The sequence below is a fragment of the Bombyx mandarina genome, chromosome 10 (genome assembly GCF_030267445.1).
Source record: "Bombyx mandarina strain Sakado chromosome 10, ASM3026744v2".
Taxonomy (NCBI): domain Eukaryota; kingdom Metazoa; phylum Arthropoda; class Insecta; order Lepidoptera; family Bombycidae; genus Bombyx; species Bombyx mandarina.
In genome coordinates this window covers 3,275,906-3,294,070 of record NC_143217.1, presented here as the reverse complement: position 1 = coordinate 3,294,070, position 18,165 = coordinate 3,275,906, and the positions used below count along the sequence as shown (strand labels likewise).

General features: G+C 37.8%; 2 protein-coding genes across 2 annotated transcripts in view; both read left to right on the top strand.

The window, feature by feature from the left end:
• Positions 1-18,165, top strand: part of LOC114248858 (integrin alpha-IIb) — a 35,773-nt gene that overhangs the window by 1,062 nt on the left and 16,546 nt on the right. Inside the window, exons 3-10 of the mRNA XM_028182279.2 lie at positions 1,317-1,448; positions 2,410-2,474; positions 3,890-4,025; positions 5,105-5,296; positions 5,717-5,802; positions 6,701-6,937; positions 7,746-7,857; positions 8,926-9,144. Coding sequence (XP_028038080.2) covers positions 1,317-1,448; positions 2,410-2,474; positions 3,890-4,025; positions 5,105-5,296; positions 5,717-5,802; positions 6,701-6,937; positions 7,746-7,857; positions 8,926-9,144 — 1,179 coding nt within the window. The remainder of the gene's footprint in view (positions 1-1,316; positions 1,449-2,409; positions 2,475-3,889; positions 4,026-5,104; positions 5,297-5,716; positions 5,803-6,700; positions 6,938-7,745; positions 7,858-8,925; positions 9,145-18,165) is intronic.
• LOC149502132 (uncharacterized) lies at positions 9,162-17,517 on the top strand. Its single transcript, XM_089730136.1, is given in 3 exon segments — positions 9,162-9,865; positions 15,221-16,267; positions 16,269-17,517. Coding segments are annotated over 2 exon segments (2,202 nt in total). The 5' UTR covers positions 9,162-9,865; positions 15,221-15,226; the 3' UTR covers positions 17,430-17,517.

The window sequence follows — 18,165 nt, the reverse complement described above, 5'->3', positions numbered from 1 at the left end:
TGAAGCTTGAGAATGATCTTCTTGCCGCCTTTCAGTACTATGGCACGGAATCCTCGTGATTTAGATATCAGACATGGCATTGTTTGGATCGAGTCATCCAATCTTGCAGACATGTACCATTTTTCTAAAGAAACGTTAACCTAACACGTGTTAAAATCAATTTCTAAAATTCAAAAATAATATCGAGTAAAAAAGAGAATGCTTTTGCGTAATTACTGATGGTATTTAGAGCGGACAAGGTCAGGCATTAATGTGCTTATTTTTAATGTCAAGTAGTCACGCAACCTGGTCCGAAGGGTTTGATGACCCTTACGCAATAAAGTTGAGAATTTGATTCTATGTCTGAAAGCGGCATCTCTCTCTTCGATCGGTTCCTCACTGCTGAGGATCGTGACTCCGTCCGATTTCGTCAACCAACTGTCTCCATCGATCCCGCCCTGCAGCCCGGTGGATTGCGTCGCTGATAGGTATCCCCAGTTCCTCCGCTATTTGGTCCGACCATCGTTTGGGACCTCTACCCCTAGGCCTTTTTCACTCTATTTTACCGGTCACCACAAGGCGTTCCAAATTGCTGGTATCCCTACGTGCAACATGACCAAAATACTGCAATATTCTTTGTAGGCAGATTGTGGATAGACGTTGAATCTTTTCTATTTTTAACTGCCTGAGAATAGATATGTTGGTGCGGCGGGCCGTCCATGGTATTCGTAGCATACGTCGCCAGCACCACATCTCAAAAGCGTCGATTCTCTGCCTATCTGCGGCTTTGAGTGTCCACGTCTCTGCACTATATAGAGCAATGGAGAAGACAAGGGTGCGGACCAGATGAAAGCGGCATACCTTTGTGATATCTATAGGCTCGGGTTAGTAGTAAGTGCGGTGCAAGCTTAGGTATGGATCTAGAGCAATAAAAAAAACGAGCATATTAATCCCGCACGTTGTCTTTTTTCCACTTTGTTGAAGGTGTTAGTGAAATATTACGACTTGAGAATTTTTTTTTATAGCTGCTAGTTGCAATGGTACTTTTGGGAGTAACGAAAAAAGGAAGATTTTTCATTGAGCGGGTGATATTGCTCGGTAGAACGATGGTCTGAATGTTGTTGTTCAGAAATTGTATATATGGAAGCTTATCTTGAAAATATCGTTAGCGAGGTTTAGGCATCTGTCAAATATCTTGTGTAATTCTATGATGGGTACCGCTACGGTATAAACGGTACCCATCATAACGGTATAAACGGTACGGTATCGATAATGTAACCACCCAGAAACGTGCGAAGGGCAAAATTTATTTGTGAAAATTCATTGTTTATTTTTAGTGATCGGCGCACCAAATCACGATCGTACAGGAAAAGTATTTCTATGTGAACTATCCGAAATAATGAGCAACAAAACCAGCACTTGTAACCCAGTTGACATTGACGTGGAAGGCTTAAGTAATTACAAATTAGGTATGTACGTATTTCATCATGTTACGCTAAAAGGCAGCGGCTTGGCTCTGCCCCTGGCATTGCTGAAGTCTATGGGTGACGGTAACCACTCACCATCAGGTGGGCCATATGCTCGTCTGCCTACAAGGGCAATAAAAAAAAGGCGAGAAAATGTGCTTTGTCTCGAACGTGGGATAATATTGAGAAACCAAATGCATATTTTTGATATTCATGCTTTTAAGCACAGAGGGTACCCCCCTAACTAGCTCGGGTTTTGTCTAGAGCGGGGATCGGGAGGGAGTGCAGGGAAGTTGTTTGGTTTTTTTTCCTACCTATTCTAGTAACTTCGATGGGTTATTCTAGATGAACTAGTAGAGCTCACGGGGCTTAAACCGGGAGTGTTGCTAACACTGGCCCTAGCAAGAGCAGTGCTTCGCAGAATCTACCACTGGATCGGAAACGCGATCCACTGAGAAGATCCGACAAGAAACTCTGTGGGCGAAGTTTAGTGAGTGGGCCTCTAACCTATTCGGTTCCAGTGTTTAACATCTTCGACCACCGATTCACAAACAGCCAGCGTGCGCCTTAGGCACGGTAGCCTCGGAGGAGGTTGGTCTTCCGGCCCGAAAAAAGATCTAAAGGGAACGATAGATGAGTAAACGAGTGAATGAGCTGTAATAAATATTCATAAACCGAAATAGGCCAACAAGACAACTGGTGTTGGTGGTATTGGAGAATTTGTACTGATAATAAGACAATCTGCAACATGATAAGCTTCCCATACAGTGATCTATGAAATACAACATCTTAGCATCTTGTAGTCGTAATAAACCAAATCTACATATTACTCGATTACTTGTGGAAACAGGAAGCAACACAGGTATTTGGTGGACATTTCCCAATAGCTGCATATGTGTTGCGGAAATCAATATAATTGAAGTTACAAAACAGTGATAAAAGCTATTTTAATAATTTGTTTCAGCTGGAGAACCCGGTGAAAATTTTTATTTAGGCATGACGATCGCTGCAACTTCGGACTTATTTGTGGTTGGTTCTTTATTGTTTTAACTATCTAAAATAACAGGGGAGAATTAAATTTAATTTGCATGAAACTGCTAAATTCCAAATAGACCCAACCAAAGAGCAAACAAACGTAACGCGATCGTTCAAGCAACTAAATTAATTCCAAAAAGGGGAAAAAAGGAACGCGACTGAAGTAGCATGTCTTCAGTTGAAAAACATAGAGAGCCAGTTTCTACGTAGACGCAGATGCATCAAATGATGCGTGATCTATTCAGAACACCTAATTTAAAGTTACTAAAACTGATAGATATGAAAATGCTGCCGAGGAAATGGTTGTCTATAACTGAACACATATTTGGACCACATTTCCATTTTAATAGAGGCCAATTGGTATACACCATTGGTTTTGATTTGATTAACCGCGATCAAGTCACATCACATCAATAGCATGCTACTGAGCGCGATCTTGGACTTCTTTCATCCAGCTCTTGCCAATCAAGTCATCATCAACGCTTAAAGTCGTGTCGTAATTGTCGTAATCATAAGTTTATTTTTATTTTTTATTGCTTAGATGGCTGGACGAGCCCACCTGGTATTTAGTGGTTACTGGAGCCCATAGACAAAGACATTTACAATGTAAATGCGCCACCCACCTTGAGATAAGGTCCCAGTATAGTTACAAATGCTGCCCCGGCCCTCAAACCAAAACGCATCACTGCTTCACGGCAGAGATATGTAAATATATGAAGGTACCTGCCTACATTTACAATGTTTTTTTTGCTTATATGGTTGAACGAGCTCACAGTCCACCTGGTGCTATGTGGTTACTGGAGCCCATAGACATCCACAACGTAAATGCGCCACCCTCCTTGAGAAGTTCTAAGGTCTCAAGTATAGTTACAACGGCTGCCCCACCCTTCAAACCGAAACGCATTACTGCTTCACGGCAGAAATAGGCAGGGTGGTGGTACCCACCCGCGCGGACTCACAAGAGGTCCTACCACCAGTAAGAAACATACATACATATCTCTTAGGTAAAACGTATCATGCACATGTTCACACAAAGCACTCCAACGATGAAGGAATATCATCGTACAATAAATATCTAACTCAAAAAAATATAAACTTGTGCAATCACCTTTAAAGGGCGTATTTTAAGTCCGTTCAAATATTCATTTCCACTCGATAGTTGGGGTAATTTCAACCTTATCTCTGAAGGTGAGTGGCGCTATTCGCGTTATGGTGTCTATAAGCTCCGACAGTCATCCAACGCTCACCTTGTGTTAAAGTCACCGTGAGTTCTTTAGCTATTGACAAAGAAAAGTCATTGAAAACGAGATGAAAATGAGAACGAATGTCATGCAATAGAATTTCATATTTTTCCTTCACAATTAAGTGGCAAATGTAGTTAGATAGACATGGTTGTTCTCTTGTTTAAGACGTGTGCACCACTAATTAAATTTGAATTCGGAAGTGAGAGCAAAAGTGCTTATGGATCTTGCTTTGTTTACGACGGGTCAGCACATCAAATACGGGGCTCGTTTGAAAAATACCTGGACGGATCTGAACAAAAAGGCAAGTTTTTTTTTTAGCAAATTAGCAATCGAACTTAATTGATTTTTAGCCATTGGTTATGTTCATTTAGCTATATCTGTATTGCGGTACAAATTTTGTACGTCTCTGATGTTGCAACGTCTTCATTAAAAGCTTAACTCTGAGGTCCTAGTATTTCGGTCGGGCGTGGAAAAAATGTATTTTCTATTGTCCTCCCGAGTCGTAAGCCTAACTAACTAAAAGTTGAAGTAAAGCTAAAGAGTATTTAGAGTTGTCTGCCAATCAACGATCGAGTCCAATGATAGCTTAAAATATGCTTAAAATGCTATAAAATATTCTTGCGATGACATACTTCCTTGCTTCCCGGAGTAGGATCGAACTCCCAGGTGAAAAGAGTAAGTTAGCGTTTTTTTTTTTCATAAAGAATTTGGCTCCGACGCCTTTGGCATTGATTTTGCCAATGTCAAAGTATTTACAAAAATAACCGGTACTTAGAGAGGAAAAAAATTACTAAATCTAAATACAAATAAATTTGGTCGGTTTTTCCATACGCGAATCTGTGGCTTTAAAAGCAGCACAAACAAATATACGTTAGATTAACTACTTTAGAGATAAATATTACATTAGTCTTTATTTACCACGAAAACTGTAAAATAATCGATACGTCACAAACCAAAAAAAAAAAAAGGAGCGAAATTACACCCTAAAAGTAGTTTTAATTGTTGTAAATATCACTATTTTTTATACAAAACTATAATTAAAAAAAAAAAAAAATATTGTACTAAATGATCATGGAAATTCTCTACGCATATTTATGAAGACTATCAGCTTAACAACATCTATTTCATTGTAATATTATTCTTTATAATATGAACATTATCCATCAGAGCATTGCAATAGGTGATTCTATAACAAACACAGGGTTGATAAAATTCTAAACCATTGTATATTTAGAAAATGCTGACAACCTGTAAATTCTATACTTGGGTAAATTTAAAGTTTGTTGTGCTGATTTTTTATGAGTTTTATTCAATTTTATTATGAATTAAATTGCAATATAACGATAATATACAACTTATTCTTTTTTTTTCATATTTCAGGCGAGATTTATGGCGGCTTGGGATCGAATATTTTAATCGACGAAGCTAATAGATTATTAATCATCTCAAAGTCTACTTATATTGGGGACATACAATATTCATCGTTAGATAATGTAACAGATAATGTTGAATTTATTAAAAATAAGATGACCGAGGATTTCAATTTAAAATTTAAGAAGAATAGTAATATAGGTAAGTTGAGCAGAAATTGAAATAGCTGTTTACGTCAGATAAAGTACATAATATTTACATATATCTGTATGTATATGCATAAGGAGGCAAGATCCTTACCTTATATAAATATAAATATATAAATTTAGCACTAAACTAACTTTAAGAAACGAATTTGTGTTAATAATCAAAAATGTTCTTTGTTAGCTTTAAGGGGGTGGACGTGTTAAAGAATAAGACGTGAATAATATTTGAAATTCACTTGATCTGATTGAATACGGATAGTCTGTATTTTTTATTTTATTTAGGGCAAAAACTTTTCAATAAGTAGTAGGTAATTGATGAAATTAATCGACCAGCTTTATTTTGCCGCTGCAAGCTTTTAAATGCTCGATATGTTAATTTTATCTGACGTTGTAATGCTATTAATATATTTTCCAGGATATGGCCTAGCGTCTGGAAACTTTTTTGACAACAGCACAGTTTTTGAAGCAGTCAGTATGAAGAACAATGATTTGAAAGGACAGGTTATTGATTGGCTTTGTTATTTTAATCTTGATAAAGGAAAATATTTTTTTGTTACTCCAGATTGTTAGATTAGATCATGGCCAACCTGATGCTAAGTATTCTGAATAAATGGGTACCATAACATGAAGACGGCCTATCTTGACAAATCAGGCCGAAATCTCAATTTTATTAGAGCGGTTGTCCCACGAAATAGGTCTGATTTCTTCGCGACAAAGTTAAGAAGTACGGCGGTAACCAGTAATTATGAATATTTGTAAAAAATACACACTATTTATATTGCTACTCATTTGTGGACTGAGTCCATTTTTCCAAGCTTTGAATTTTTACATACGCTTACACCGGGCGCCTTTTCATTTAAGTGTCAATGACTTGAAACAAAAAAGCGAGTGAATAAAAAAAACACGTATGGCACTCGGGGACTGCCGCGGTAAAGCTATTGCATAGCATTTTTTATCAACTTGGGCAATACTAACTAAACAATAATAATTTAATATTAAAATAATAATAATAAAATAAGACCACGCTATATTTAATTTTATAAATATTAACAAAAGCAAAACATTAACTGTCCGCTTCACACTCATAAACTAGACCGCGCGAGAGAGAGATGGGCAGACTTTTCATGTTGCGCATGCAGTGCGACGTCACGCCGCGCGTTTATTCACAAACACTACACAAGCGCAACGTGTGAATGTGTTGAACGCGAGCTACATGGTAGGCGGAGTGGGGGTGTTAGGTTTCATTTACGTTCGTTACGGAATCTCTTGATTCGGTCGCCGCGCTCAAAGCCCGCGATAAAAGCTATGCAATAGCTTAAAAACTGGGTGATAGAAATTAGATTTAAAATCAAAGTACTTTAAGTTGCTTTTTAAATTGTAATTCGTTTACAATTTGCAGGTAATGTTTATGCAGTACCCAAATTTAGGGAAACAGAATAAACTAATAGTAAACGAAAAAACTGAGGAACATTTGGTGGAGGACACTTCAGTCGGTACTATGTTTGGATACGTGATGTCTACTGCTGACCTAAATGTCGATGGGATCGCGGACCTTCTGGTATCAGCGCCGGGATATTTTCGCGGCAGACATGCGTATGACTTAGGCGCTGTTTATATATACATCGGAGGTCATTCGGTGAGAATTTCCCTTTTTTTTCTATAACAAGCTTGTAATCCACCTAGTAATTACAAGAGCCAATTAAAGTTAACAAACCACGATGTGGTAGGAATATCATTGATTGTCATTTGGCTATGCTGCCTTTACGATGGGAAAGCTCGTACACACGTCAGAAATACCCATAATGCTAATACCTACTCATCCGGGTAACCGGAAAATATCAGTAGGATAATACAGGCAGTAAGAATCGGGGAAAGAGAAGGCAATTGAGGAGAGACTGTTACTACGGGTAAGTTAAGAAAATATAAAAGGTGGCGTTGACTAAAAGTGATGGCGTAATATTGTTTTATGAGTGCAGGACATTTAAGCGCAAAATCCATTTTAGCACAGCTGTCGCTCTATGATTTATGAATGTTTGAATCATCGTAAACATTTTAGATACTACCAGGGAGCCAGGCACAAGTTAACTTGCTTTCAATATATATATTGAATAAAACCTAGAATCCCATTGCAGCTCCAGCTATCGGATCTAATAATGAATGGTTGGAAGTAATTATTCTCAGGAGATGCTCTTGTGAAAATGTGTGAATGTTTATATCGTTCTGCTAAATTCCCGTTCTTGTTAACATGAGATACCCTGGTAGAACATTCAGCGTATGCAGCATTTGTATATCCTTGGTATAGTCCGGTGCCAATTTATATTCATCCTTTGATTTCAGATAGTACGTAAGGCTAATATTAAATTCGACTTCTCTTTTTCCCTGGCTTTAGTAAATAGAGAGTCCTTTCTAGTTATATTTTAATTTAGTATGTATATTGTTTACAGATATTAAAATCCAATAAAAATCACAACGCGAGAACTATTGTGGGCGTTAAGGAAGGCGCCCGTTTCGGAAGTTCATTGATCGCTCAAGATCTCGATGGCGATGGAATTCCTGGTAATTTTCTCAATCACTTTCTGTCACATTCAGCATCCAGCATTATGTCCCTTTTATATGGTAAATCCTTTCGTAAAGTATTAGAAGGACTATTCACAGAGTTGTGGCCAAAATTCAGATCTCGACCTAATGACATGCAGAGGAGCATAAACAGTGAATTATTCTATAATAACACATTATATTATGTGTCTTGTATTCGATTACCCACATATATATCAATACGCCGCTTTGTCTGCAAGACCTATACATATATTATGTATGTGGCGTGGGAAAACATGTGCTCAGAAGTTGTTTAAAATGTATCTATATTCTTTGCCGAAACTATTTCCTCGCCGCCTCTATAAACTGGTTCAGTGGCTTGGGCATGAAAACATAACACACAGACAGTGTTATGACTGTGTTTGCTATGTAAATTCTAAGGTCTAACAGTGGCAAAGAAAGATTCAGAAAAATTAAATACACTTTTTTTTTTAAATCCGAAGTTAATAAAACAATGATGAGTCGATGTCCTAACAAAATTAGTCTACATGTAAAATTTGCATGAAAACACGTTAATTAAGTTCGGAAATGTACGCGAACAAATAAACACACAGAGAAAGAAAATAATTCAAAAAACTGCTGTTCTGAGGAATTGTTTTTGTTTGTATTACTCCAGTTTAGATGTTGCCTTTCCATTTTTATAACTCTTCTTAAAAATACAGACGTAGCTTGTCTACTGTTTGTATTTTCTTTATATTTTAATGATATAGTATTAGAATATTATTACTGGTGTACATAGTATTACTGGTGGTAGGACCTCTTGGGAGTCCGCACGGGTAGGTACCACAACCCCGCCTATTTCCGCCGTGAAGCAGTAATGCGTTTCGGTTTGAAGGGTGGGGCAGCCGTTGTAACTATACTGAGACCTTAGAACTTATATCTCAAGGTGGGTGGCGCATTTACGTCGTAGATGTCTATGGGCTCCAGTAACCACTTAACATCAGGTGGGCTGTGAGCTCGTCCATCCATCCAAGCAATAAAAAAAAAAACACATACCGTGTATTTTTCAATTATGATTATTCGTTACAGAATTGATAATTGGAGCGCCTTACGAAGATCAAGGTTTAGGCGCTTTGTACATTTTATCAGGGTACGAGGTTAAAACGAAATTACTGGCTGAAAAAGGTTCGAATTTTGAAATGATGCTTTCGGCTTTCATGGAGACTCAAAGGATACAATTATCAGAATTCAAGCAATTCGGATTTAGTCTTCAGCCATTAGTGGATATAGACGACAATAGATCTACAGGTAAATTAATATAATTAGATCCCAAGAAACAGTAACTTGCTTATCTCATTCTTCTATCAACTATCTATATCACTGATATTCTATCTACCTGACATTGGCAGAGTTATTCGTATAAGGGTCATAAACAGAACATCCAAAAAAATTGTGCTTTTCATCAAAATATTAAAAATATTGTGTATTAGGCTATTATTTTTACCAGAAAATGTAACTAAACAAACATTTTAGTGATTTACTTTAAAATGGCTCTATTTTTGTTAATCGTTTAGAAGAAAAGATAAGAAATGCATCAGTTATGTACCCTTCCGTGGACCGTTTCCAGTTGACGTTCATATGTTTATGAACGAATTAAAAATACATTTACCGAAAAATTTGTATTATTTTTTATTACTTACCTTACTTATATCTTATTATCATTAATTAACGATATTGTAAAAAATTATCAATTTAAATAGAAGTACTATCACACATAAACCTATTGTTATCATTAGATCCGACTCCTTCCGTGGTCTCATTAAAATACGTATTCGATACTGAATAATCGAAACGCATCTTCGCTTTATTTATTTGTGTTGGCAACACTTTTTAGCTGTCAGTTAAAACTTTTATGTCAGTGCGGTGCATGTGCGCTGCGTAAAAATAAAACAAAGTTTTATTAAAATAAATGTTTGTCGATAATTTACGTCAAAGATCGTTGTGACTTTTCTGTTACATTGATATTTTGGTAAGTATTTTCATAAAAAATAGTTGCGTTATATATCCTAGTGAGATATCGTCGGCCATTAATAAAATGCACGTGAGTTTTTTACTAACCTCAATTTTTTTTATTTTGCATCGCTATATATAACCTATTATGTGTTCCGTTTGACGTCCGAAGTCCATTATGAGAGTACATCGTATGATTTCCACTGCAGGTCGCTAAATTTGACTACTTCCGTTTCCTAAGTCCCATCTACAGCGCCCTCTATAACGTCTGGAACCGAACCAACAAGCAAAGACAAGCCGCCATATTTGTCATTGTTGCGTCGTTTTTTCCCACGTGCGGTCGTTAATATTTTAAGAAGTTAGTAATTTAAAATGTTATAAGCAACTTTCGAGATTTGAAGTAGAAAGTTTGTTTCAAACAAGTGTTATGATTATCTTCCGTTTCGTGAAACCTCCAAGGCTCTACAATGAGTGACGAGGTTATCGCGCCTTTCAAAGTAAAATTTAAGTGAGGATAGTTCTTCGATTTCTTCGGATATTTCTTCGGGTTCGTCGGAAAATAAAGACTAGGGACCAGCAAGAAAACTTCGAAAAAGTGACTGGTCGCGAGATCTGAATAAAAGGTTTGACTTACTGTCGCAATAATGGGTGAGTCATGTGAATATTATTTTAACTTCGAATCATGCTATTGCTGGTCGTGCACCAGTGGTCCCGCCTTTATACTTACAAATACCAACATCTTATAATAATAATGTCTTATCTGGTTTCAACTTCCAATCGAAATTAGACAACGACGAATAGTTTTTACGTCTGCCACCAGACCGTCCGTTACCAGAAGCGGGTAGGTTTTGAAATTTGAGCATTTCTATAAAAGAACCAGATATGCAAAGATTTGACTAGCCGACTTGGAACGCGGTGCAGTATTCGGAGGTTCAAAAAAAAAAATGTTTTCCTGCGTTATCTAATGCTCTTTTGGCACAGAACGAATGCGTTATGCTGCCATACAAAACCTTGCCGACGGGTCAAATTCAGAGAATGTTCAGCTTAATACTTCCGCCTTTTACGAAAAGTTTAAACCGCTATTCGGTAACGATTTCGCCTATAAAAGTTTCTAACGATATCCTTCAAATAATTTTCGTTAAGCGAGCCGAGGTTATACGATAGCGTCGTAGATACCTCATAAAGAAATTAAAGGATAGATATATCAGGGAAGATATAGAGAAAATATCTTCTTCTTGTGATTATGTTTAACCCCAACTTATTATTGGCATATATACAGAAAATTGGTGGTATTGATAAATTACAAAAGCGGCACCGTCTGCTACTCGCATCCGGCCCGCATCGCCGGAACCCTCGGCTTGTACTGCCAATGCAAAGCCATGTCGAGGTAGGCCACATTCCAATACATCTAAAGAGGCCGAAAACAGATATTGTGAGCGATGCTATCCAAATAATTCCTCAGCAAGAAAAACGGGGAGGGGGGAACAAGTACAAAGTGGAACGAAAATCAGGAAATAAAAATAAATTACTCAACAGCATTTTCAGGCGGATGTCTAAGGCTATATCGAAACACCTGGACTCGATCCACCAAACGTAATATTGAAATTAATAATAACTTTATGTCAATCAAAATCCAAAATTTAATTCAATAGAGCTTTAGAACCCGCACCCCCGACACCATCTTTCAGATTTCTTCTTTTCATACTTCCCAAGACCAATAAAAAATCGAACAATTTTCAACCTCAAGGCATTGAACAAGTACATGAAACAGTCTTTTTCACCTTTTCCACCATCGAGTTCCTAAGTTTTATAACAGATTGGAATGTCAAATTGGATATGAGCCAGGCCTATTATCATCTATCAATGACGTTTCTCGGGATCAGTTATCAGGGTCGTCTACTTCAGATGATATGTCTGCCATTCGGCTTAGCTGCACCACCGCGGATTTTTGCTTCAGTGACAAACTAAATAGCCGAAATACTTCGCCAGAAGGGTCTGCGACTAGTGGTTATGTGCTTGTACACCAGGGCAGAACATCTCCCGCCATCGGAGCAAAGCTTATCCATATTATCTGGAACCGCTGCGTTCATTGACAGTGCGTTTCCAGAGGTCTTTTTTGCCACGTACCAGCTGGCTATGGAATGAGCTCCCTCCGCGGTGTTTCCCGAGCGCTATGACATGTCCTTCTTCAAACGAGGCTTGTGGAGAGAATTAAGCAGTAGGCAGCGGCTTGGCTCTGCCCCTGGCGTTGCTGAAGTCCATCGGCGACTGTAACTATTCACCTTCAGGTGGGCCGTATGCTTGTTGAAATCTCAAGTAACTATACTGAAACCTTAGAACTCATATCTCAAGGTGGGTGGCGGCATTTACGCTGTAGATGTCTATGGCCTCCAGTAACCACTTAACACCAGGTAAGCTGTAAACTCGTCCACCCATCTAAGCAACCGGTTATGACACTGACGAGCTTGATAGACTTTCTGGGAATCGTATGGGACACCAAATCCAAGACAAAGTCCCTGCCCAAGAATTTGCTCGTGCGACTTACTGCCGGCGGTTGGAACCTAAAGCAGGCGCAAAGCCTCTTAGGATATCTCAACTTTGCGACTTTCATCACCCACCGGGGAAAGTTGCTTTGCCGAGTCCTTGCAGTACCACAGCAACAAGCTCAGGAGGTATCCTCATTTACCAAAGCAGTATTCGGACGAGGTACGTACAGAGCTGGATTGGTGGTTAGAGAAAGTCAGTCAGAGCACACCAATTCATCCACAGAGAATGGCCACGAACCACGTCATCACCGACGCGTCGGACATTCAGTGGGGAGCCCTTGTAAACAACAGAACAGAATTTTCCTACATAAAGAACGAGGGAGGAACCCGGTCACGATAATTGCTAGATCTGACTGGAAAATTGCTTAACTTGGTCCACCTCAAAGTTGTACTTCTCCCTCACCACCTACCGGGACTGTACAATACTGAAGCCGATCACCTCTTACGCAATCGCGGCGGCTTGGAGTGGTATCTCACAGAAAAAGCAACTACTAGGCTATTCAGCCTGTGGGGAACTTGTTCGCGTCTCGGACCGCTCATGGATAAAAAAAAAAAAAAAAAAACTGTTTACCTCTTGTGAGTCCGCGCGAGTAGGTATTTTGCCCTGAAGCAGTGGTGCGTCTCGGTTTGAAGGGTGGGGCAGCCGTTGTAACTATACTTGAGACCTTAGATCTTATATCTCAAGGTGGGTGGCGCATTTACGTTCTTGACGTCTATGGGCTCCAGTGACCACTTAATACCAGGTGAGCTGTGAGCTCGTCCACCCATCAAAGCAAAACTCGAACGCCTGCCTCTACAACGCGTTCAGCAGATCTTGGCATTACTGACTAGCATGGCCGTTTCCGCCGCTCGGTCTGATATCCAGAGTGCTGGACCACCTCAACTCAACCTCAGGTCGGTACATACTAGTGGTACCCAAGTGCAAGAAGCCCCTGTGGAGGCCAGACCTGAAATCACCTGCCCTCAAGCGACTCAAGAAGCTCAGAGATCTGAACATCAGTCTGGTGGACACTGACAATGCTACCGCCAGGCTGTCAGCAATCTACACCTGGAAGCTTGGTTCATTTTGGGTGGGACACGCTGACAGGGACATGGACATTGGCAGGAGAGAGTCTACGATAAGAACATACGCCCCTATTTGGAATAAGGGGTAAGGTTTTGTCAAGAAAATGTATTAATTCTCGTGTACCCGAATTAGAAAATGTAGCTAGATTTCTCTGTTATCTGTATTTATCTCATGGTCTCTCCTACCGGACCATTCTAGTTTATAAGTCTGTTATATAGCGTCCGTTTGTGAAACTCTATCGGATATAAAAAATAGCTTCGAGCCCGACAGTGAAACATACTGAAATCTATTTCCTTGACAAAGCCTGCACCTTCTAAATTACTGATATTTGGGTCGAAAACTAATTGATCTTCACACCAACAGTCCAGTTGGACATTCGTGGCTGCTCCTGACCAATTGATCATCGATGCAGTATACTGGCTACGCAATCTAGTGAATATGACACAGCAAACCAGTGGGAATATTTAATCTATTCTTAGCAACTAAAGGCTCCACTAAGCCAGCTACTGCAGCGAGGATTAGTAGTTGGGTAAAAAGTCTTTTAGGAGACTCAGGTATTCAGGCCTCAGTTGGAAGCTGTAGAGCGGTGGTGAAAACTTTAAACTGGGTAGGAAATTACCAAATTAATGATATTTCAGCTAAAGATAACTGACATACTTTTAGAAAGTTCTATCAAAAACTTATTATTAATGCATCAAACACTGATATAAATTCTGAGAAATCTTTCTCAGTATTTTCGTCCTAAATCTTATTAGGTCGATTTGAATTCAGTGGGTAATATTATACGGTTACCTTCAATTAATTTAAATTACGTGCTTAATTTAAGCTTTGCGTAATTAAACACAATAAGTCACATTGTTGCTTTTTAAATAAATCTTATTTTATTTCAAATACAAGCCACCAGGAGATAACAAACAGTCTCTCATAATGGACTTCGGACGTCAAACGGAACACATAATATAGAAATTTTACCTTCCAATAAAATTTGTATTATGTTTCCTAAGACGTCCGAAGTCCAGATAATGTCTTCCTGGGGCTACATCCATCATTATGAGCCGAACAATGACAAATATGGCGGCTTGTCTTTGCTTGTTGGTTCGGTTCCAGACGTTATAGAGGGCGCTGTAGATGGGACTTAGGAAACGGAAGTAGTCAAATTTAGCGACCTGCAGTGGAAATCATACGATGTACTCTCATAATGGACTTCGGACGTCTTAGGAAACATAATACAAATTTTATTGGAAGGTAAAATTTCTATATTTTCTCTTCCGTAGACAATCTTTTCAGTGGACTCTATGCCCACCGAAGGGTAAGCGTCCACGGAATTGAGTCCTATTAGTATTTGATACTTTTAAGATGAACATTTTGAATTAAATTAATACTTTTGGTGTTGCTTGGTGCTTTAATAAACATGTAAATATTATATCACTATTTTTTAAACTTATAATAGGTATATGGTGTATAAACTATTTATGTACCGCCAAATTGATAAAGTTAAGGAAATGAAACCCAAGTAGTAGTTTTGCTCAGGTTTTATGGTGTATGCAAGTAGAGAGGTTGTGCTTACTTTGACATAGTCATTCAAAGAAGATTCTACAAATACCCTCGGGATAAAAAGATTTTGTGACAATGTACCATTATTCCATTATCACACGGACTGCTTTCTCTTGTTTGCTGGTTAATTTGAGCGACGAATCTAACAATACTTTGTCTTTTAGTCTCTAGCTTTGTGCGTATATGTGGAATGTTGCTTTATTTTCAGGAAACGATGCCGCAAACATATAAATCTAATCTCCAGTTAAGTGATGAAGATAAAATGGCTCGACGACGTGAACAAAAAAAAATGAGCATGCGTCGAGCACGAAAAAAACTGAATGAAATTGCTAAAGAAGAAATAAGAAGAAAAGACAGGGAAAGGTATTATAAAAAGAAAGAAAAAGGTGAAATTAAAAGTATTGATCAATATACTCCAAGACAACAGCGTCAAATAAGAAAAATGTGGCGGGAAAAATCAAAGAAACGACGTGAATTATTAAAAATGCAAAAAGCTGCAAATGTTCTACTGGAAGATAATACTCCGCCAATAAGTCCTTCTTCATCATTTTCACGTGTTGAACTGGGAAGAGTAATTGCTGCTCGTAACAAGAGAGAGAGGAAAACAGAAAATGAGGCTTTGAAGATAAAAGTTTTAGAAATGCGAAAAATCATTAAAAGATACAGAATGCGTATAAAAAGGCTGAAAGCAAAGAAACACAAACTAATAAATACGCCTGGTTCTAGCAAAAAGGCCTTAAAGAGAGATGTGAGACAAGCTGTTCATGATTTTTTAGTACAAGATGAGTATAGCAGACTAACTGCGGGCAAAAACGAAACTATTACCAGAAAGAAGAGCAAACGCCAGATACGTTTATTGAATGATACACTCTTAAATTTGCATAAAGTTTTTCAAAATGAAACAGGCATGAAAATCTCATACCAAACATTTCGAAGATACCGTCCATTTTGGATTCTGTTTCCGAAAGCATCAACGAGAAATACATGTCTTTGTGCATTACACGAAAATAGCGATTACATAGTTCGATCACTTTATAAAGCACAATTAATTATATCTTACGGATCAGCTTCTGATGTGTCTAAAGCAATGTGTTGTAATAATAAGCTGAATCGACATTGCTTAGAACGAAGATGCAAAGACTGCCAAAACAAGAAAATTGCATTTAATGATTTTAATGGAGACGATTTTATCACTTATGATAGATGGGTTATTAAAAATGTTGGTATAATTATAAAAGGAAAGGAGAAACGATGTAAAAAAATGCGTTAAAGAAACAGTAAAAACTACAAAAAAATCACTTGTTCAATTGTTTAACTTAAACTTACCAGTGTATATGCAGCATATGGCTAATTTAATTCATCAGATTAAGACAGTTCAAACTATTAAACAACAATTATCTCAAACAGAAGCTTTGTTACATATAGATTTTTCAGAAAACTATAATTGTAAATATAGTTCTGAAGTCCAATCAGCTCATTTTGGTGGGTCTAAGCCTCAATTATCGCTTCACACGTGTGTATACTACAGCAATAATTTAGGGTCTCTACATAGTACTTTTAATACAACACCTATGTGCACTATCTCAGAAAACTTACGCCATGATCCCGTAATGATATGTGCTCATCTTAGACCTATTATTTATAGAATCAGAGAAATAAGTCCCAATTTAACAGATTTACATATACTGAGCGACGGTCCAACTACCCAGTACAGAAATAAGTCAATGTTTTATTTGATTGCAAATTTTTTGGGCAAAGAATTGAATAATGTCAACAATATTATATGGCATTACAGTGAGAAAGGCCATGGTAAAGGAGCCCCTGATGGCGTAGGTGCTTGCGTAAAGAGATTGTGTGATAATTCAGTTGCATTGGGCAAAGACGTGTCCAATTATGATAGTCTTATGACTTGCTTAAAGGAAAATTGTAGAGGTATAGAGATTTATGGTATCGGTGACCCCAACATTCAAGACATTCAAGAAATTATGGATGAGAGCCCTGTAAAAGCTTTCAAAGGGACTTTGAAGATACATCAACTCTCCTGGAGTCGAAATGAGCCAAACATTTTACACGCTAGAAGATTGAGTTGTCTATCTTGCCCAGCATCCATGATTTGTCCACATTTTGAAATCGGACAGATTACAGTTCAACACGAGAGGTCTGTATTGAGTTCTCCAAATTCTATGTCTCATGAAGGTACTTTGTCTCCAAGGAGTTTATCGTTTTCTCAAGCTACAACAGAATCTTTTAGATCTGATCTCATAACCCCAGAAGAAGAAATTTTCCAAAGCACGCCTATTCGTCCTACGAAAAGATTGAGGTTAATTTCTGATTCTGATGAATCAGAAATATTTCTTATACAAACGAGGAAGAAAATTCCCTTCTCCATCAGTGAAGATGAAGATTCTATATTTTAATACATATACTATTATGAATGCCTATTGCCACTGATTTTAATTTTTAAATATTTGTTTTATGGTAACAGAAAAGAAGTCACTTCCCTGGTCATTGTTGTTTTATTTTTTTAATCAAGAAATATTTTATAAGCTATTTTGTTTCTAGTTTTAAACCTTCAAGTACACTGCAATTGTTATCATGTGTAAGTTTATAAAGATTTGGAACTATCATTATTGATTTAAACTGTAGTTTTATCTTTTCTGTTGATCTTTTCATCTTTTCGGTGGACACTTAAAAGGAAAAATATGACCAATTTCATAGAAAATAATAAGGTTTTGATCTCTGAATTTAATCATACTGTGATCTTTGTGTTATTTTTCGTAATAAATGTTGATTTTTTGTACAAAAAGCGTAATTTTTTTATTTTCAACTTTTGAAACTCACATTTGATTATGACCCATAAGAAGAGTCTCGAGCCATAAATAAAAAGGAAGTTTTGTCTAATGTTCTGAGGATTTTTTTAAGATCGTCCCCTTCTCCCATCCCAACACTAGCAACCTACCCTCGTTGTGTCCATTCACAGAGCGTTTACAGATATTATTGGGAACTGACTTCAGCTTGCTTCAGGCTGATCCTTGTTTAGTGAACTCTCTCGGGTAGGTAGCATCCCCATGTCTATTTCTGCTGTGACACAGCCATGTGTTCCGTCTTGAAGAGTAGATCAGCTGTTATACATTTGAGACTGAAGTCATGTCA